At 37.9% G+C, this 23,164-nt stretch overlaps 1 protein-coding gene and 1 long non-coding RNA gene across 11 annotated transcripts in view; one reads left to right on the forward strand and one right to left on the reverse strand.

Moving 5' to 3' along the window:
* LOC310741456 (3',5'-cyclic-AMP phosphodiesterase 4D-like) overlaps window positions 1-23,164 on the reverse strand; it is a 200,805-nt gene that overhangs the window by 38,859 nt on the left and 138,782 nt on the right. For 2 of the 10 annotated variants that reach the window (XM_083569321.1, XM_083569317.1), the window contains exon 1: window positions 2,542-2,778. The exons of 6 other annotated variants lie outside the window; for them this stretch is intronic. In XM_083569321.1, the coding sequence (XP_083425447.1) occupies window positions 2,542-2,636 (95 nt within the window). In that variant the 5' untranslated portion in view covers window positions 2,637-2,778. Of the gene's footprint in view, window positions 1-2,541; window positions 2,779-21,346; window positions 22,496-23,164 lie in introns of those variants that run through there. 2 more of the 10 variants (XM_083569319.1, XM_083569310.1) reach the window with 2 other exon arrangements.
* On the forward strand, window positions 15,224-16,988 carry LOC310741490. Its single transcript, XR_014537967.1, has 2 exons — window positions 15,224-15,800; window positions 15,866-16,988. It is a non-coding gene; the product is annotated as an uncharacterized lncRNA (long non-coding RNA).

Consider the following 23,164-nt stretch of genomic DNA (forward strand, 5'->3'; position numbering starts at 1 on the left):
TCAATAGAAGCAGGGCCATGTGCCCTGAAAACTTTCCTGTCTTGTCGGAATGATGCAAAGAACTGACAATGGAGACTCCTTCAATGAATTATTGATTATGTCAACATCAGTATGTTGATTAAGTCTTTGTGTAAATAATATCAATGAAGAGTCTTGTGTAAACTGTGAGACACAAATCTTTCATGGCTGCCATGTTTGCACTTGTTCTGGCTATTGATAGCAGTAAACATATCGGAAAGTCAGGGCAGCTGTTTCTTCGCTATGTATATACGGCACAACAAGGATCCCACTTTAAATTTCCATGATTATGCTGGGTGGGCTGGGTTTCAGGGAGGATAAAATGGCACTTCACTAAGCATTAATGTATTAAAAATCAGTATACAACTTGGCATCCTTCCAGAGGTCATAAGGACTATATGTCATTTTCTGAAAGTGGACTTTCATTATAACCAAGCATCTGTGAAGCAAAAGCCATTTCTATCTATTTTAGTCGACTTTCAGAAAAAAATGAAAAATGTGGTGAGAGTGTTGTTGTCGTCACATGACCAGAGAAGACATGTTTACTCCATAGTGCAAGTACGTCGTGTGCCATAGCTTTAGGACATGTGATCACTGACGCTCAGAGTTCACTTGCACGCACCAGGGTCCCAGCTGGGTCATGCAAAATATGAAGCGTGCCTGCTGGAGGTTTCTAAATATATTTCACCTTGTAGCCACCAAGTCCTACATGCTCAATATCAGATTGAATACTGTTTATTCAAGAAATATACTCTGGCACAAAAACAGCACATTGCTGTGCATGCACCACATGGACAAAAGTTTGTGCACACCTGACCATTAGATTCGTCATCTCATTCTACATTTGTCACCATTTGCTGTTATAATAACCTCTACTTTTCTGGGAAGATGCTCCACTTTGGAGATTTGTGCTCATTCAGCCACAACGGTGTTAGTAAAGTCAGGAAATGATGTAGGGTGAGGAGGCCTGGGGTGCAGTCAGTGTTCCAATTCATCCCAAAGGTGTTAAATAGGGTTGAGGTCAGAGCTCAATAACAAACTAATCAAGATCTTTCACTCCAACCTGTGGAAACCACATTCAGTTAAGTTTTATTTGTATAGCGCTTTTAACGATAGACATTGTCTCAAAGCAGTTTACAAAGATAAAGTAATTTAAATAGATAGAGTGGATTAAGGTTATATAAAAAATGCTAACGTATATTGCCTATAAGTTAGTTTTCTATAATTGTTTATCCCTGATGAGTGAGCCAATGGCGACTGAGCTCACTGAGATGCTATGAGGAGGAAACCTTGAGAAGAACCAGATCTAAAAGGGATCCCATCCTCATCTGGGTGGCACCGAATGTCAATATCTTAATGGAGCTTGCTTTGTGCACAGGAGCGTTGTCATCCTGAAACAGGTTTGGGTCTCCTATTTCAAGTCAAGGGAAAATGTAATGCTACTGCATCCAAAGATATTCTATACCATTTTGTGCAAACAGTTTGGGGAAAGAACCACACATGGCAGGGGGAGTCAGGTGTCCCCAAACATACTAATGATAGGGGGGCTTTCATTGAGGTATAAAACATAACATGGAATGTGGTATAAAGAAGTAATCAATGGCAGAGTTACACCCCAATTCACCATCAACACCACAAATTTGATCTATAAATTAAATTAATTTCTAATATGACAGGAACAAAAACAATGCAACACATTTATCAGAGTATAATTATAAAAAAAGTAAAGTAAAGTGCAACAGCTGTAAACAATCATTCTCTCTCTTTATTTAAATACTAAGGCTTGTAACTTACTGAATGTTAGAAAAGCATTAACAAAGGAGACACATTCTATAAGTAATAACATCAAAGAAAAAATATATCCAAATATCTCATCATATCATTGACTAAATGAGACTTTGTAGAGGACGTTCCTTATTGCACTCTTCAAGACATTTAAAGACCCATCCACAAAAACACTTACTTAAATAGTAATGTTTAGTGATCAAATGTATGTCATGCAGAAATGCAAAACAGCACATTTATGAGTTTATCGCTTACACATCAGAAATGTGGCGAGGACTGAGGTTTAGATCACAGATGCATGCCAAAACAAGCTTTACACGTAGCAATCCACATGCAACATCCTCTTTTAAACTGAACATTGCAATTTCCCAAATGGCTTTAAATGTTTGTTTTATATATTAGATGACATTTTACATTTATGTCTCTGTCTGTTAGACATGAATGTAGCTAATAATATAAGGAGCTCCAGTAATAGATATGAGTACATAGCCATATATGTGCCTTTTAAGAGCTCTGTTATATATAGCGTATAGAAGAAAAAGCAAGAGATAAAGCGCAAGACTTATTTACTTCTTAGCTCACCTCTTTAAGATACTGAGAGCTTAGAGAACTGGAACAGAAACATTCATTCTGACAAAGTTACTTCCCATGTTGCAGACTAACTTCTTAACCAATGAAAGATATAACAATTTCAGTAAAGTAAAGTGGAGGAGCAGAAGGCTATAAGGTATATAGTACCTATAGGATCGGAGCAGGTGTTTCCTCTTCATGCCTCTGTACATGCTAAAGCTGCAGGCAATAAATTTGCCCATGGGCTCCCTGTGCCAGTCCATTCACACCACCGCTTTTTCGATCCTTTTGAGTTTGTGCCTTGTGCCAAACGCTCCCTTGTGTCTTCTACTCCTTGGCCCCTTGCAACCCTTTCAGCCTCAGTTCAACCCACTGTATCTCCCTTCCTTCTCACACTAATCTCATTAAGTCTAAGAGAGACAAGAGTGAAGAGGGCTGCTCCTCTGCGCAACACCCCCCCCCCCCCCCAATCCCTTCCTCTTTAGACTCAAACTCAAGTCACTGTAAACACTTCCTCAGATTAGCAAATCAACTTTCATTTTTACTCAGCTGACAACGCTACTTTGCTGATTTCAATGCTGAGAAACTCAGACATCTGAGGTAAGTGCTGTGTGTGTAAGTGTGTGGACAGAGCTTTAAGTCTGAAAATGCGTGTTATCATTCAAACCCAGAACCGTGACACAATGCTTATTTTTTCAAAAGGTGTGGCCATGAGTTAATATACTGAAGGCACGAGATAATATTATGAGGCCACAAGCTGAACAAATTATTTCGTTAAGTCAACAAAATAAATTGTGTAGCTCAAACTCGTGGCTTAATACCCTATTTTGGGACATCTGACTTTTGGAGTGCGCTCGCAGTGATTTATGCTCATTCAGCCACAAAAACTTTAGTAAAGTCAGGTATTGATGTAGGGTGAGGAAGCCTGGGGGGCAGTCAGCGTTCCCATTCATTCTAAAGATCATCAGTAGGGTTGAGGACAGAGGTCTATAGCAGACCACTCAAGATCTTCTACCTCAACCAATGTAAACCATATCTTAATGGAGCTGGCTTTGTGCACATGGGCACTGACATGCTGGTAGGTACGATGTGCATACCTTTATACTTACACTTCACACTGTACAGGGGTATTGTTAGGGTCTAGTTCAAGTGAAGGGAAAATGTAACAAGACCACATCCAAAGACATTCTACACAGTTGTGTGGCTCCACCAGTTTGGGAAAAAACCACATACGACTGGAAAAATCAGGTGTTCCAATATTTTTGTCCATATAGTGTATATATAGATAGTGTGTATATAGAGAAAAGGTTAAGCCCTCAAACAGCTCAACCAGCTTAAAGGTTTTCAGCGACACCCATGGTGCACTGACTGAAATCTACGGCAGCGTCAGATTCTAATGAGTAAACAGGGACAGAATATGAATAGACACGTCTGAGCGATAATCCCCCCAAACTCAATGCTGCATGAATCTTATTTGGATGTGGAAGTTTTGCCTAAATGTTTGCATAGGCAGTTCTGGAGGAAGCTGATACTCTCCAGGTTTTAAGCTGCTTTGCACTGCGCAGAGAGCTGTGATTCAGCATGGGGTTCACAAGCATTTTGCTGACAGGTGCTTCCTTGGAAAGTATTTCTTGTGTCAATGTATGTAAGGCATGTTAACAATAATGGCATAGTCACAGAAATATGGAAAACTATACAAACCCTTAGCACACAGTCATGGAGAGACAACGAGGGAAGCTGTGAAAGTCAAAACGTTAATCTTTGCACTGTTTGCCATTCATCAGATATCGGTTAATATTTCCCCTTTTTCCATTTGCCGCATTTTCTCAGCAAGAACTCCTGAACGAATGAAAACTTTAGTGGCTAATTTTCGACATTTCCTCATAAGGTACAGTTCAGGTTTTATGTTACTATTAGTATTTAAAATTATATTCCACTGCCTTCTGTTAATATTAGATTTTAATCTATTTTCACTCATGCCTTGATCAATTCATGTCTCCTTACCGTATGTCTCAAAGAATAACATTTTATTTTCACTTACCCGGCATATTAAAATATCTTTTTCATGTAAGAATTGCTCAAACAACTAAAAACAATATATATAATATTGACAGTGTATAAATTGATATAAAATCATTAATGTATTTTGATTAGTTTCATGAAAGCTGGCAATGGGTATCAGAAGGAGTGTTTCATAAGTGAAAATTATGAAACAAGTACACGATATTGCCAAAAGTTTGTGGACACTTGCCAATATAAAAACCTTCAATCCTGCCAATATAAAAACCTTCAATCTTCTTCAACCTTCAACCGATGTTCAGTGAAAAGGCCTGGAGTACAGATGGCATTCCAGTTCATCCCAAAGTTTGTGAGTGGAAATGAGATCAGGGCATGGTGCAGGCCATTTGAGTTCTTTGTGCCTCGTAGTCCTCGTAAGTAAAAGGAAAATGTAATGCTACTACATAATGCTATACAATCGTGTACATTGTTGTAATATTTTTGTTCTTATAGTATATATATATATATATATATATATATATATATATATATATATATATATATATATATATAAACTGTATCAGAATTATTTATTATTTACATAATCTAAAAATCTCTTATGGTGCTATAAAAATAATAACCTGTTCAGAGAGTGCTGTGCTCTTTCCTTCCACAAGAGGACAGCAGTCTCTTATTTCTTCTCATTTCCAATAATTTTTGAAGGACAGCCAGTGCGATTACTTTTGATGTATCTATAGTAATGACAAAAATTTACAATAGGCGCCTAATACTTTTAATTGCTTTCATACGTTTTGCATGAGATGGTAGATTTGCGATTTGGTTGCAGAAGGAGCATGTAAAACAGCAGACAAAGTAAATGCTGCATTTTGGAGGTTTGTGTGATGATGGAATAAATGATCAAGCATTCTGTGCTTCGACTAGCAGAAAAACATTTCCAAACATTCCAACTTAATCCACTTTACGTCAAAACATTAGTACATATTTTAAGATCGCGGAAAAAATGATTAATCGCGGTCTTTTCATAATTGTGGTGCTACAGTTCTATGCTCAAAGCTCAAAGCAAGGAACAAAAAAAAAGAAGCATAAAGATATTTTAGGAGACAGAATGTTTAAAGCCCCCAGGCACAGAGAATGGCCTTTCCCAGGACACGGCTCTCTGACTTTCTTCCATATCATACTATATCTTCTTCTCCCAGGTGACATGATGATATCATTCCACAGTGTCACAGTATGCTTTTTTTGAGATGTCTTTTTTTTTAAAACAACTGGAAGCAATCGATATGGTGTTACATATCTTTTTATCCAAGAACATTATGTATAATCACATGTATTAACACATCCTGATAAGATGCAAGTACTCTGAAGCCTGCCGCTCTTCCAAAAAATTTTCTCTCTTGACACAGCATCTATTTCACACTCTATGTACAGAAAAGAGTGAATGTCAGGAAGGTTAGGGCGCTACCGTGTCACTTGCTCTATTGATTACTTCAATTTGATGGCCGAGGGCTAACTGCCACTCCTGCTACATTTTATTTAGCCCAATGTGCCGTGCCACGTGTGCCACATCATGTTGCCATGGCTATTGCATTCTTCTGCCCGCCCTGCTCGATGGTTTATCCCAGACATTAGAAAAAGGAAAAATTTATTTCCCATTACAGGTGATTTAAAAAGTGAAAAAAGTGGTGTGAGTTCCTTCTGGAAATGAGAGGATGTCAAAATCCAGTCAACTCTATCGTGTGAAAATACTGATATACTACTGTGGAAATGAGTATTTCTCAGATATGATCTCGTTTTTTGTGTTCTCAATGTAGGTTACAGTGCTCTAAGTCATCGCTGATGAACCACCCAATGAAATACACACAGTATGTTGTCCTGCATGGTCATGCTCACACGGTACAAGGGGCAGAATTTCTGTCTCTTCCTTTTTATTCAGCAAAAATAGTCATTTATAAGCATCTGTGAGTGAAAAGTAAAGTCAAGCAGCTTTACAGAATTAAAGTTAATTATGTGTGTTTATCCCTGATGATGAAGCCTGAGGCGACTGTGGCATGAAAAAAACGTCTTTAGATGTTATTAGGAAGAAACCTTGAGAGGAACCGGACTCAAAAGGGGAACCCATCCTCGTTTGAGTTATATCAAGAGTGTGATTACAGTCTTTAAACAATACAAAACACAGAAGAGTGAGAACTAACATGAGCTCCGAAATGTAAGATTGTGAGTAATGTCCTTTCTACAGTCTTATACACTCAGTCTGTATGAGATAATGGTGTTCTGCTCAATATTCTTCAAGCACTTAGAATAGAGCGATTAAAATCGCATTCAAATAGCCATCAATACCAACTTCCACTGAGCAAATAAAAACAAAAAACAAAAAAAAAACAATCCAGTCACAATGAGAGTCTGGATTTTGTTTTTGAATTCTAAGGCATTTTTTTGTACAAGCATGCAGTAGATATTCAGTGTAAACTATACAAGAAGAGAATGACATTGGTAGGCTATTATAACACATCAGTTCTTCTCGGATAGCTAAAAGAATTAAGATCATATAAAAGGAGTAATAGAGAGTTATTGAAAATAGGGACTAATGAGCCAAAACTCTTTTACTATACACAATGTTTCTAGGTTGGTCAGTATATCATCTAGTTAAAGGTCACTAAACCTGTTTTTAAAGTGTCGGTATTCCTCTTTTGCATCAGTCAGGTAACTTTGCTTATCTCTACAAGCAGCTGCTTAATACATTCTCGATCATGCTGGCTTGTTAATATTCCAGCTTTATTCACTCTTGGAGAATTGCCATAACTCCAGCCTGCATTTACGTCACCCAAATGCGTAATTTGATTTCCACTTGTCACTTGATTGACAGCGTCACATTCCAGTGCCGCTCTACTCCTCAGCAACCCAGACTCCTCAGTTAATCTCGCTGTCCAAATCTATTTCTTTTTTAAATGGTTTTTCTTCCTTTTATTGATCTATTATGGATTTCTTTTTGGAGATTTATACAACCACCTAGTTATTGTATCAGATGCCTTAGCATTTTATGACATGTCAATTGTCTTTAATAAGTAAAAAGTAGAAGAAGAAAAAAAAATGTTTGTGCTGTGGTGGTGCATTAAGTGGAACATGTAGGACATGCCATACAAGGACTGTAGTCAAGGAGATCTTTTTTTTTCAGTAACGATTCTTCATGCAACTGAACCCTGACTTCTCTGAGGTAAAAGAATGAGGAATGTCTTTATGCAAAGTCTTTTCACTTCATGCACAGGTTATGCTGCGCACATCACCCGGCTCACATGCTTATGAGTTGGAGCCAAAAACAAGCCTCACCAAAACAAAAGAGATATAAAAATTGAAAAATATGCCACTGGCAACATGAGATGGTTGCCGTGGACAGGACTTTCAGGCCCATCTTGAAAAGACAAGCAGCTGCCAAACTTGAAGACTATCATTGGCCAACGCCTCTCGTCCACACGTGACCAGGGACACCAGGGATAGCTGCATCTGCCTCTGACGTCTGGCATCCCAAAGCCCCACCTGCAGTCTTTGCAGACACACGCAGGTTTACGGCTGAATGCACATCATATCGTCATTCTCAGAAAGCGAGACAAAAGAATTGTAAACTACATCATGTCATATTTGCACAGAAGTCTCCTCCTGCTGTTTGATAAAGATCGGAAATCTTAGGGAAGGCTTAAAATACGTCCAATTACGTTCTTTCATTTTGCTTACAAAATAGATTTACAAAGGCCCCTATATTACCGGTTACACAATAAAAAAAATTAATAAATAAAAAAAAGAAATCAGGTTTCGTCTATCCTTTCAAACATAGTGCCTAGGAATATTTAAAGTGCTATCTGGGGTCTGGGCGTGTTGTGTTCACGCAATACCATTGGGTCATACTCACTTTTTACCAGCTTTGAGTGATTACCAAAAGCAGAGCATTAAAGCATTAAATTCGTGTAAATTTCATCTACTTATATCATTTTAAATGAATGAATCACATCAAATAAGGTTTTAATAGATTTTCCACTCATTAGACACGAAGTACAAAGAAAAAAAATGAACAATTACTTTTTTTTTTTTTTTTTTTAGTCTGAACATGCCCCAAATACCAACAGACGGTTTAAAAAAAAAAAAATGCCTAAAGCCTGGTGACCTAAGCTGCTTTGGAGGGAACTCTGGAATGTTTTTGTTAAGATCATGTTTAATGCTGGAATGTGTAGTCTTTTCTCAAGCAAACCTCCCTGCAGTCTGAACACCCATATAAGGAAAGCTGTTCTTCAATTATGCGCCGGCTTTAATGAATGCATGTGCCACCGCCCCTGCCCCCAAAAATGTCTACTCTCAGGTGGGAATATTTCCAGCCTCAAGACATTATTGTAAGATCTGCTCTGCTGATGTCACCCACCAAATAATAAATTGGAACCAGCTAATTAACATTTCATTTCCTGCATCTGGGACGGTGTATGTGCTTTAGAGCAATGCATTTCCGCATCTAACTGGGAAGATGTTCCACTAGATTTTGAAGTGTGCTTGTGGAGATTTGTGCTCATTCACTCATGAAAGTGTTAGTAAAGTCAGGTACAGTACTGATATAGGGTAAGGAGGTCTGGGGTTCAGTCAGCATTCCAATCATCCCAAATGTGTCCAATAGGGCTGAGGTCAGAAATCTATAGCAAGCCACTCTTTCACTGTAACCCCATGTAAAACAAATCTTATTGCACCTAGCTTTGAGCACAGGGGCATTGTCTTGCTGGGACAGGTCTGGATATCCCAGTTCAAGTAAAGAGAAAATAGAATGCTACTGCACACGAACACATCATGCACAATTGTGTGCCTCTGACTTTGTGTAGTTTGGGGAAGAACAGAAACTACAACACAATTGTGCCTTAAGGTAGTAAAGATATGTACAGTGTGCAAACCTATACACTGATCAGAACAGAGACTCTTCCATACAAGAGGAACCAAACCCCACCATTAAAATGTCCCTAAAGCAAAACAGAGCCACTCTCGTCGACTTTAATGTCACCCGGTTTATTTCCGCACCTTATGCTTATGTTACTTGATATGCGTATTGGTAAATAAAGTCTCTCGATATGTTACATAAATACCTATAGCCACTGCAGAATGATGCCACCACTGTCAACACAACCATGCGGGAAGTTTTTCCATCACACTGCAACGTTTTTTAATTAGACCATGCCATGTGGACAATCACCTGGGAGCATATTTGATGTGGTAGGGGTAGTTGGTGGCTCTGACAGCTTGTCTACCAGAGACTGCAGTAATAATCACCACCACCACAGGTTACTGTTACATTTTCCAAGCCTGCCTAATGAGCACACTGCACACTGCAAAGCAAGAAGGTTGTTTGTTAGATAAAAGGTAATTAGATTTTTTTTTAGAATAAATATTATTTTTAAGGTTACTTTAATGCAGAAATTCAAGGTAAACTGGTGTGAAGAGCATTGCAGCTTAGAACAGTGGGTATTCAGTCTACCACCAGAACTTCCTTTTACCCTAGCTGTATCTGGGAATTTGTAGTCTTAAAACAACTTTCCCAGATGGAAACATTTGTGTGATTCCCAAAGGGTTTTGTTTTCTCCAACAAACAGACACACAATAGCCACTATTCTGGGGAGAAAAAGAGGTAACAATTGGCCAAAGAGTATTTAGATCAAATATAAACAGACTCAGAGTCTCATCAAGAAACACACACAACAATTTTCCCCCTGTATTTAGAGTGAATTTTGGAGCTGTTCTAGGATACAATGATCTTTGTTTACATCGACCAAACTTTTATAAAAAATACACATAGACTGTCCATTTCCAGATCCATATATAGTGAGTGATGCAATGTCTGTGAGCAGACAGCAAAAGACAGACTGCTTTGCACTTTGGAGTTTATCTATAATGTTACAAGGAATAACAGATAACTTGTTCCAAATACAGTATGTTCCATAGCATTAAATGTAACTATAAGTGAATATAAATTGCTGTCATATAATGTAAATGTATGTAATGTAATGTAATATAATGTTCACTATATACTTTATGGCAGATATTGGAAGTACAAAGTACTTTATATTTCAGATTTTTATATAGTTTATACTTTATATTTTTCTACCTTTCTTTCTGTTTTATTTTTATCCTTATTTCTATTCCTTTTTATGCTTAAATGCTGGGCAGTTGCGCAAAGCATTTCACTGCATGTCGTACTCTGTATGTATGTGTATGTGACTAATATAATTCGATTAGATTTTTTGATTAGATTTGATGTAGAAGAATAAAGCTGAGCCAAATAATTTCAATCTTAATTTGTAATTATAAGTGTATTACTTAAGTTTCTTTTCGGCTTCTCCCGTTAGGGGTCGCCACAGCGGATCCTCCGCACGTTTGATTTGGCACATGTTTTACGCTGGATGCCCTTCCTAACGCAACCCTCCCCAATTTATCCGGGCTTGGGACCGGCACTAAGAGAGGCTGGGGATGGTTCCCTGACCGGGAATCGAACCCGGGTCGCAGCGGTGGGAGCGCTGCATCTTAACCACTAGACCACCAGGGGACAATTATAAGTGTATTACTTACTTATTAAAAAAGCAAAATCTTCCTTTGACAATTTTAAGAAGAACTAGTCAATGTTCTTTATAATACATTTATGTTTAATACTATCTACAGTGTGCATGGCTATTGCACAGAAGGGTGTTTCCATCAGCAGTGTAGTGACTAATCGGGAGTAGCCCGATTAAAAAAAGCCCCTTTACGTGGCTGAGGTAAATGGTTTAGACCTTTCATTTTTTTTCAACAGGGAAAGTGCATCATAGTGACGCTAAATCTAATCCTGGTTACATCACTGATCCAAGACTAGGTGGATTACCGGGAGAGCCTCGTGTGCATACACAAGGATCCCATTGGTGATGTCATAGGAAGTTCCCTGACTTAGTGATAAGTCCTCAAGCATGGCACATGTGTGTCTTGGAGCCTTGAGATCTTCTTTATATGCAACCGAAAAAATGCCTTATAGCCTTTAGAGCACACCTCAGCAGTGTGTTCACATTCTTTCCACAATGCAAGATGTTTTTTCACACTGCATCAAAGGAATATTCTGATATGTTTAAAACCCCCCAAAAAGACTCGTTCAGAGCTTTGATGTGCCATTCATGCACTTCTCCATTCTCCAAAACCAACAAACGATTTGCCATTCCTCAAGTTCATAAACTTTTTTTTTTATTATTATTCCAGACATGTAAGCCTGGGATGTGGGATTTCTTTGCAATTCACAAAGGAGTAAACGTCATCATCGATCCACTTGCAAGAAGTAAGAGCCAGAGTTTCCGGCCTGCAACACATTAAGTAGGAAAAAGGTCTAGCCAACATGAAAGTAACTGCTAAACTAATTAGGGCTACAATGTGTTGGAGAGACCTTTGTGAATTGAATACAGAAACGGTTTATTCCGTTACCCGGGCTTGGAAACAATGCTGACGTCGTGAGGAAATAGAGGTTGTGAAATTTCTCAAAAATACAATGGTATAATTCACACACACACACACACACACACACACACACACACACCCACACACACACACACACACACACACACACACACACACATACACACACACACACACACACACACACACACATGCATACACACACATACACAAATAGGTATTTGAACACAGCTGACACAAAAGCTCTCCTTCAACAGAAGGGCATTTGCAATTTAAGTCTTCTGTGAAATGAAGTGAATGCATTCTTCAGGGAAAAAAAAGCCTTGCATTGCAAAAAAAGAACAGGATTCTCCTCACTGGGCTGTAATGCAGGTACACTGAGGACATTTCATAATGAACAGTCAGTGTCAGTGGGTCCAGTGCAAACGTCAGGCCACACGGCATGACCATTTAAATTCTGTCTCCTCTGATTTAAGTAATGGATACACAGATGCCATGTCATAAATAGGGCTGCAACAACTAATCATAACATTTTTTTTATAATAATAGATAATGCAATTTGTTGTCAACGATTGGTTGATTGATTGGGTTGCTCAAGTTTTGGTTTAGCATGACGGCAAGATAACACAGTCGTTTGCGAAAATGGCGTGCAGTACAGGGGCTACCGGCAGCAGGAAAAAGTGTGTGTCCCCAAGTCATCAAAGGCATGGGACAGAACATTTTATATTATACGCAACAAAGAAAACTGTGCCATGAAGTTATGTGAGTTACGTGGGATGGAAGTAAGATAGTGATGCAGGAAAGCAGAAACCGTATAATCCTCATCTTGTGAAAATGCTACAGTTTAATGAAGTGCCATTGTGTAAACAACTTTTTTGCTAACTTCAGGACAGTCGCACTGGATCTGTTCTGTTGTGAGCATCCGGTTGCACAATCACCTCGCGAGCAACATAGTAAATCTAAAACACTAAATCTAAAAGCAGCAAATTACAGCAGCTTAAACGATTACATTTTTAGTCACTGTTGTGGTTTTAGCTGAATGATTATGCATTTTTAAAACATACCTGCTAAATTGCTGCATTTTTCCCTTTCATTCTCTTTTTATAGCATTTGTCTACTACAACAGTAACTTATCTGTTTTCAAATGTGATTTACTGCGGATTTACTACATTCACATGCTTGTTTTCAATGTTTGTATATTAAATTTATGCATAAATAATTTAATTATTATACAAAATTTAAATAATTATATATTATAGGTGCTTTTACCTTCACAACAGAACAAAATGTTTTTGTATTTAAAAAACAAAAATTGTCAAAATATTGTTGTATTAGATTTTATATTAATAATGGTTGTCGAAACATCATGTCAAAATATCATTAAAAAAGAATACAAATGTTGATTAACACAATAAAATTTTTTACCCCAGCATGAGTGAATTTGTTTAAAGGAAAAATCCCCCATGCACTCGTCAATGAGCAGCTACTATAAGCTTTAAAATGTCTTAATTTAATGTCACTTTTGCATTTGCATTTATTACACTTTTATACATAAATACCATTAATTAGGGTTTTATATAGTTATAAGTAAAACATGTAACTTATATATATATATATATATATATATATATATATATATATATATATATATATATATATATATATATATATTTTATTTTATTTTTTTCTGTATAAATTCAGAAAAAAAAACTTATCATCAGATTAATCCATTATTAAATTTTATTATAAATTATTAAATGTATTATTATATTTATTATATCTAGTACAATTTTATTCAAAATGTATGTTACTATGACCAGCCAACATAAATGTGAATGTGAATGTTGTATTCTATTCAATTTAATTCCGTTTTATTTGTATAGAGCTTTTAACACTGGACATTGTCCCAAGCATTTTAAAGAGATAAAAATTTTATAAAATGTGAATTTATAAGTTTAGTTAATCCCCTTATAGATCAAGCCAGTGGCAACTGTAGCAAGGAAAAACTCACTGAGATATGGTATAAGGAAGAAACATTGAGAGGGACCAGACTCAAAAGGCAGCTAATGTACTTTTGTTATAGTTTTATAATTGTTTAGGTGTGCTTTTTAGTGATATGGGGCTTAAATGCAAAACTGTTCATGCAAACTGCGCCTAAGCCATTATAGCACACTTTATTTTAATTACAGTCAAAGTACATCCCCAAAGTTCTTGAGTTGCTTAACAGCTTCATGCATCTTTAGGCTGTTTATGTGGCTGTTAATTTATATCATTTATTAAAGAAAATGATTATGGAGACGGATGATCCGTTATGGCGACCCCTAATGGGAGCAGCCGAAAGAAGAAGAAAAATGTAAGAAAATTATTAAATATAGCATAAAGATAAGTTAAACCGATGTTTCTTTTAGGTGTTATTAAGGATCCACCCATGCAACACTGTGGCAAAGAGTGTAACAGGAAATTCTTTTGTTAAGGAATGTTATGTTGAAATGCATGTCCACGCTGCATGTACTTCCACACTATGTGCATACTCCCAGAATGGAACATCTGCTGATTCAGGTTTTGTGTGTACTTTAAATAAAATTAAAATAAGTCTTTTTTTTTTTTTTTTTTTTTTTAAACAAGAATTCTGCCTCCCTTTCCAAAGTGCAGCATGTGAGATAGGCAGCATTTGGGAGGGCAACGATGTGGCACTGCTAACCAACCACAACACCCTCCTTTTCCCTCTACATCTTTCCAAAATCCAAGCTGTAAAATCATTCATAGGCCAACATTGACGCACACACAAGCCGCAGGACGACGTGCACGATGACCGCCAACCAACCTCGGATGGGCTCAAGCCGGAGATTTTATTTTTTCTTTGGAAATAACAATTTTGTGTGTTTTAGTGGCTTTGCAGATTGTACATGTTTGGGAAAAGAGATGCTTCATAGCTTGAGTGTCTCAAGATGAATCTATGCTGAAATGAACATTCATTCCCCTGACTCTGAATTGACAAGTCATTCAGCAGGCTTGTAATCAACATAATCAAAAACAGGTTCAAAATGTGCTACTTTACAAAGAGAAACGGCACTGGGCTCGTTCCAAGAATACATTTATTTAACATTTACAAACAGAGAGTCCAGGATTTGACTGTAAAAAAGCAAATCTTTAGTCAATGAAAATACATCACTTTGCTTTAATTACCTCCTCAGGCAAAAATACACTACATGGACAAAAGTTTGTTGACACCTGATCATAAGATTTACAGGTACTTTTTAAACACCACATTTAACCCCAGTTGCTGTTTTAATAATAAAGATGTTCCACAAGATCTGTGCTTATTCAGCTATAAAAACATTAGTAAATTCATGTACTGATGTAAGGTGAGGATGAGATACAGTCCATTCCTGTCAGCAAACACTGGGCAAAATGAAGTCACAATGACTCTGCAGAGCTGACAAGAGCTGAGGAAATCTGGTTTCCGATCCCAGAGAAATGATCAGATCAACTGACTGAAATTATATACTGTCCATTTTCCTCTGCATTATTTTAGATGACATTTGGCTGACCGTGAGAAACATCCCATACTATTCATAAACAACGTTTTTTGCATGGCATAGTATTGAAGCCTCAGGTGAAATTTCCTGTTTGACGTTATATCAATAGCTATTCTGCGTTAGCATGGCCAAGCTGAGAGGAAATGAAGCTGGAGCAATGAATTTAACAAGACCAGATCACGGTGTTGGCATTTGCCTTTCATAACTTCCAAGCGAGGGCAGTGGCGCTTTAATCAAAAATGCCTATAAACCAGTTTTATGTACGTGCTTTTAAACTGCTGTCTATACTTGCCAACTTCCTGCTAAGAATGACTGAGGAGTTAATTCTTGCCTCATGTAAGAAACAATATATACACTGGTGACAAAACAAAAAATAATCTGTCGCTGTTATTCTTAGCAGGCATTAAAATATGTAGGCATGTCAATCATAATGAGAAGGGTCTCTTCCAGCAGGATCCTGCCCCCAACCACAGCTTTGACACAAGCTATGTACAAGCTAAGTAATTTACACATAAAATACCTGTAGGCGATCTTTAAGCAATGTAAAAGACAGCTTTCTCAACCAACACAATCACCATTTAACTCTAAATCAAAACTAGACTGCCTTATTTTTGAAGATCCTTTAAAATATGCTTTCAGAGACTTGTAGCTGTTAACTTGGGCTGTTTATTGTCTTTTTACCCATCTGTAAATCCAGTTCGTATTCACAGTGTGCAAATGTAAATACTTAAACCTAGCTGTATAATAATACAAAAAAAAAAAAAAGACAAGAAATCCCATTTCATTATGAAATTTGCCTTCAAGCTTTTGCATTTGTGGTATTTCCAATATCAAAATGTATTTAAAGCAATCAGTGAAAATCAGTTCTTGTAATCACTTGATGACTGTAACCCACATTTCTGTACCTTTCTGATATAATATATAGACAGAAATATTGGAAGACCTGACTTTTCCAACCATAGTTGGTTCTTCCTCAATTGCACAAAGCTGGAGACACACCATTGTATAGGACACTTTTGGATATAGTAACGTTAAGTTTTTCTTTCACTTGAACAAGTAGAACAAAACCTGTTCTGTTATAGTTTTCATGGGTTGTAGTGGAAGATCTCGACCAGCCTGGTATAGAGCTCTGACTTCAACCCGATTGAACACCTTTGGGATGAAATGGAATGTTGAATGCACCCCAGGCCTCCTAATTCTTCATCAGTACCAGATTTTACTAATGCTTCTGTGGCTCAATTAGCACAAATCTTCACAGACACACTTCAGTCTAGCTGAACATCTTCCCAGAAAACTGAAGGTTATTATAACAGCATATGGGAACTAAAATTGTAATGGGGTGTTCAAAATGCACAGACAAATCTTATTTTTGTTCATATACTGAATGAAGCAGTGGATGTGAAAGTTAAAAAAACTATGACAGCTATGCCATCTGTGTGGCACATAAAAAGGCCTGCCTCGCATGACTTGATACCTAGACTTACACACATGCCGCTAATGTGAGTAAAACCCTAAAGCACACAGACTACAGAACTACAGAATGACTCATTTTCCTACCCTGAAGCAGGAACATTAACAAAATTCAGAATAAAAATGTACATGAAGTAACGATGTGTCATGTTCATTTATTTACGTGGTGATGGAGGTCTTGAAGGACAATATGAAAAAAACATTTTTGTTTTTACAATAAAGAAAGGCTTATTGTTCCTAAGCTGGGTGCATTCTGGCTGGAGTAGCAGCACAACCTCATACTGTAACGGTCATACTGTAGGTATACACATACCCACACCCATCAACCACACACACACACACACACACACACGCACACGCACACACACACACACACACACACAAACACACACCTGCTTTGGCTGCCTTCAGGCCAATTCTTAACACTAGTTCTTGCATGCTGTGTTTTGTATAGCAGCCTTATAACAGTAATAAAGAACAGAGTCCATTCTTGCCTTCTTTGTGTGCTCCTTAATCCGTCATTATTTCTCCACAAAGTGTTGACTTTCTTACTACTGCCAATTGACAGCACAGAGTGAATACATGTATACACTGACATGTTAATATATAAAAGGAAACTCTGAAACTGAAGTGCCTGAAATAGATCCAACAATAAATAGTGAAAAAATATGCTTGTCCTCATAATTATCATCTGTTGAGATTTCATAAATCACATACATCATATACAGGCTTGTCCTGCTTTTTTTTAACTGCAAGTTACCAAGAACAGACAGAGCAGCTTGACATATAACACCAGACTTCCAGAGAGTTCAGAATTGTCTATATTATAAAAGCCCAAGGCGAAGGTGTCAAGGGAAAACACCCTGAGACAATATCAGGAAAAAAACTCATGACTCAAAAGGGAACACCTGCTCATCTGGGTGACACCGGTTAGTGCGAATATGAGTCACTCTGTGTCATTACTCGTCCATAGCACTATACTATATTATATTCAATTCAATTTTTATTTGTATACCGCTTTTAACAATGGACACTGTCTTAAAGTGGCTTTACACAGATCAAGTGGAAATAAAAGAATGTAAAAGTTATAGTAAGCTTGTCCCTAACGAGTGAGCCAGCGGTGACTGTGTCAATGAAAAAACTCCCTTAGATGGCATAAAGAAGAAACCTTGAAAGAAACCAGACTCAAAAGAGAAGTCATGCTCATCTGGGTGGCTCAGAATATCAATTTATTACAGTTCACCATTGTTAAGGTGTGCAGTAGTAGGCGATAAATTGCAACATGTGTTCCTAAGTTATTGTAGTAGACTGTTGTTATTTCTTACAGTCCAAATCCATCATCAAAGTTTTTGTGTTGCAAAGTAATTTCATGAATGTTAAGGCTACGTGGAACCATCCCCAACTGCAAAGAGTGGTCTCCAATTGAAGAAAAAAATACTATACCTTTTTTGATATCATTTGAGTTTTACCTTAAAGTCTATAGTATCAGATATCCACTGTTCAATCAAACGGGTTCCCTTGAACACTTGAAATGTAAATCAGTGAAATTATGCAACTTAAAATACTGATGATGCTGTCAAAAAAACAACACACTTTAACAAAGGCCTAAAATTAAAATGGCTTTTTTAGTCATTTGTTTAGCTTGATACTATATGCAACCTAAATTATTTTTTTTTTCCCTCAGACTCATATACACTCCATGTTCCACAGGGCTTTCACATCCCCTGCTCAAACTATGGAATTCACTACCAGTTTACACTTACAGATTATTTTATGTTAAAACATCCTTTTTTTAAAATGTTTATTTACTTAGTTTACTAAATTTACTTTATTTCGAATGTAAAAAAAAAATTAATAGGAAAGATCAACATTTTCTAGTGTTTGAGCACAAAATATTCTAACATATATTTCAATGTTTTCAATTGCTTAAAAACCCCGAGCACTCTCGCAATCATGTTCCATGCAGGCATGTGCTCTCAATTATTCAACAACAGAACGCATTTAAATTCCTTTTCTAACCAATGTTTGACTAAACACAAGGGTGTTAGTAAAGTCAGGCGATGATGTAGAATGAGGAGGCCTGGGGTGTAGTCAGCGTTCCAATTCATACCAAAAGTCTTCAATCGGATTGAGGTCAGAGCTCAATAACAGGCCACTCAAGATCTTTCACTCTAACAAATGTAAACCATATCTTCCAGAAGCTGGTTTTGTGCACAAGTTTAAATGAGTTTAAGTGAATAGAAATTGAATACAAATATTTTTTGCCAATATTGTGTACAATATCGTAAAAAAGTCTTGTTTGTTCCTGCACTGCTAGCGGAAATAGATTACGTAGAAGCCACAATTACTTGTTTGACATGTGAACTAACACTCTAGCTATATCGGGGTCATTACTAAGTTCTTGTTAAAGGTGTTTCCAATATGAACATTTTGTCACCAAAAGGCCTTTCTTCTTCCTTTTCAAATGATGAGCTTTCGTTTTGGAAACCATAAGTACATTTCCTGAAAATGTTTGCCGTCTGCTGATGATGATGATGATGCCCACTCTACTCTAGTAACCATTCCAAAATTGGAAGTGAAATTGTATTTGTTGTAACATCGATTCAACCTGCTGACTCACGACTGAGTAGCAATACACAGCTCGAACCACATAATTTAGTCTGCTGATGACACGAGCACAGTGGGTCTCATCAGTAAGAACCTCACCTGGTCCCTCAACACCCTCTGTAACAAGGAAAGTTCAGTAACATCTCTACTTCCTGAGAAAGCTGAGGAAGGCACAGCTTCCACCACACATTCTGACAACCTTCTACAGAGGGACCGCCGAGAGCATCCTGAGCATTGTGAGGACATTTACACCACACGCTGCATCCGTTAAGCCACCAGCATTGTGGATGACCGAACACACACCCCTCACACACTCTTCACTCTCCTGCCATCTGGAAAGTGGTAGAGAAGCATTCAAGCACTCACATCCAGACTGTGCAACAGTTTCCTTCCACAAGCCATCAGACTTGTCAACATGAAGGAACTGAACTGATACACACACACACACACACACACACACACACACACACACACACACACACACACACACACACACACACACACACACACACACACACACACACACACACACACACACACACACACACACACAATCAACGGGGAATAAAAACCCTCTGTTTGCACAAACTACTGTTTGCACACTTCTGTTAAACCAAAATTTGACCAAAAATAACTAACTGTTTTTATCTGTATTAATACAGTTAAATATCTTGCCATTTATAATTAAATATACATACATACATATTATTTTTATCCCATATATAATATCAAACAGTAACCAAAATAAAGTGTCCATTGACCTTTATTCTACAAATGTTTTAAACAAGCAATAATCCACCTGTTTTCATATGAAACCTCTAATTGAGATATCTGATCCGATCCTCCAAGTCTGGAGGAACCGGGTAAAGACGAGGGCTGTATATGCATGCTACAGCTCATTGCCTTAAAGCAGCAGAAAATACTGTAGATGCACCAGTCTGAAGCAAGAGGCTAACTCCACCCTGCAGTGTGTAAATAGTGTCGACATGAATATCAGCTTCATATGCGCTAGAAATCATTGATGGAACACGGTTAACCTGTCATTTACCTCCAACTCCCTGCGTTGCATGACGGATTTATTAATGGAAGATGTTTTGCAAGTGGCTGTATCCTGAGCATTAAGGAAAACAGTGACAAAATCACATTTGGATAAAAATATGCAATTAGCACAGACTAAATGCTTGGCTTTGTGTAAAGCCATGTATCATATGGCTGACTCCGGTTTGTGCCTTTCTTATTCCGTTTGTCTAGTCTTAAAGAAAGCAAACACTTCCATCAGATCCTTTAACGAGCATACAAGGTTATGTTTTACACCTGTGTAGCCCCATTAGCGTACGTCACAGGCTTACAGCTGGCAGGACGTCAGTCTCCTCTGCTACCTTTTATCGTGACATCGGACAATAAGAATGCTGCTCATACAAGGTCATCGATGATACAGCTTCAGTGTTAGGTTAGAATGTGCAGGATAGAATGTACAAAACAATGTGATGTGATAGATGTCTGAGAAAATTAAGCAATGCCAAGCTACAGTAAACCTACAGTAACTATAGTACCACCGTGGTGCATTTCAAGGCAAACCCATTTCAGAACCAATGCCTATCAAGTGATGTTCATTCTTCTAAATATTTAATGTGAATCCTCTTTTTTTGGCACAGGCCTTTCAGTGCTACTGAAGTGCAGTGAATTAACACACCGCCCCATGCTGGAGGTAAGACGTGATGAGAAGAGACACACCACCTCGTCTGATGTCTACTCTTAAAAGCAGCAAGGGTCTTTCCCCCCTGTCTATGAGTTTAATGAATTCATGATATAAATCTCCATGGTTTTAATCATGTCCTTTTGCAATTTATTCAGTTTTATTTATTTTTTAATAACACCTTAGTACTCACCATATCCACGAATGCCTCCTGAGTGGGAAATTATTGACTTGCATCATTTTTGGCTCCTGTCCTGTGCAAGTACAGCCAGCCTTCATTTAAGGCCAAGCAAAATCTAAACAAAACCTTTTTTATAAATTTTGAAAAAAAAAAAAAAAACTCAAACAGGTCTACAGAATGTCATTATTCCCACTGCCTTACATACTTCCTCTTAAAATGCTTTTCAAAGACATGCTGATTTGTTAGCACATGCTCTAATCCGTTACAAAGTCCATAAGAAAGTTATAAGGCAATAAAACAAGCATGTCCGGACTTAAATCTGACATAACAAGGAAAGAAAAACACCCATGTAAGAGTGGGTCCAGACAGAAACCAAAGCATTCTAAAGGTGTCATCACTTCCCATCTTTTTTGCACTGCATTCTCCCAGAAGACATGTCAAACTCATCCCATTGTAAAAAAGTCCTGAGACTGCCCTTCATTATTCCCACACGATGTCAGATCCATACTGTCGTTCTAGCCTGGAGGCTGCACGCTCGTGCATCGGGGAAGCCTCGGGTGGCACAAAGTTCCGTCCTTTATGCTGTCCTGCAATGCGCTGGGATGCCATAGAGCAAAACAACAAGGCAGGTCCCGATCATACAATCCTTCAGCGGGTAGAAATGCATCAAGAGTGAACGCTCAGCTCGTGTACGGCGCAGCGGAAGCTGTTGATCCTCTTAGCGCAGACTGCTTTGATTAATTCAGTTGTGTTTGCTAAAGGATGGGAGCTTCAGGGAAGACGAGAAGAAACAGTGCAGCGGAGAGACCGGTGGAAAGAAAATGTCATCTCAAAGCTGCCTTGTCCTCTTGGAAGCCCATGTGTTCCAGCTGTCATGCCCTGCGCGACTGCAGAGCCTGTGAAAGAGCAGGCACACAAAGCTCTTTCTCTTTCTTTCTCTCTCTCTATCTCTCTCGCTCTCTCTCTCTCTCACCCCCTAGCACGTGCTAATACAGCATACTCTAACTCGTCCCCTGTGAGGTCCCTCCCTCTATTCTTCCTTTACTCTGGGCAATCCTGAATCCACTCACTCTGTTCAAACTGTGCTGCAGAGTCGGCTCTTGGCTGCAGTGTGTTTGGGTTTGTGTGTGCATGCATATGTGTGTGTGCATGTGTGTGTGTGTCTGGGAAAGACTGTGTGACTGGATGTCTGAGTGTAAACGTCAAAGGGGCCCCATGAGGGAGGTTCTGGCAGGCCAACGTTACAAAGCAACTAACAGCCTGTTTTTGCCAGGAAATCCGTTAAGACTCAGAGAAGACAAAGGACACAGTTCATAAGGCAGACACAGGTCATAGACAAAAGTGACTAATCCCCAATTAAAAAAAATTCCCCCTTGCAAAGCAAAATGAAAAAAAAAAAAATTTAAAATAAATAAATAAATAAATAAATAAGTAATGACTATACAGAAAATGATAGTGTGTAATCATGGAATGATACACGAAGCCAATGAGTGGGTACACACTAAAATTGATCATATAGCAAAACATTTGTCTAAACCAGAAGAGACCACAATAGAAACCCAAAATGCCATTAAAGGACAGCTCTCTTTATGACAAAGTTGCCTTAAGAATTTCTATTTGCGTGATGGCAATGAGGCACCTTTAATATTGCCTGAGGGTATTCTCATATGAAGGGTTTAGACGCGGTAGCCTTCTTTTTTCAGTGAAGTCTGAGACGTCTCTCAGAGGCTGTCTCTCAGAGAGTCTTGGTCGAGTTCTAAATAAAAAAATCTTTTTGAGTCTGATTGGACAACAGTAAGTGAATTTATTATGCATTGTATGTGTGGACTT

Source organism: Silurus aristotelis, assembly GCF_946808225.1.
Source record: "Silurus aristotelis genome assembly, chromosome: 18".
NCBI lineage: Eukaryota > Metazoa > Chordata > Actinopteri > Siluriformes > Siluridae > Silurus > Silurus aristotelis.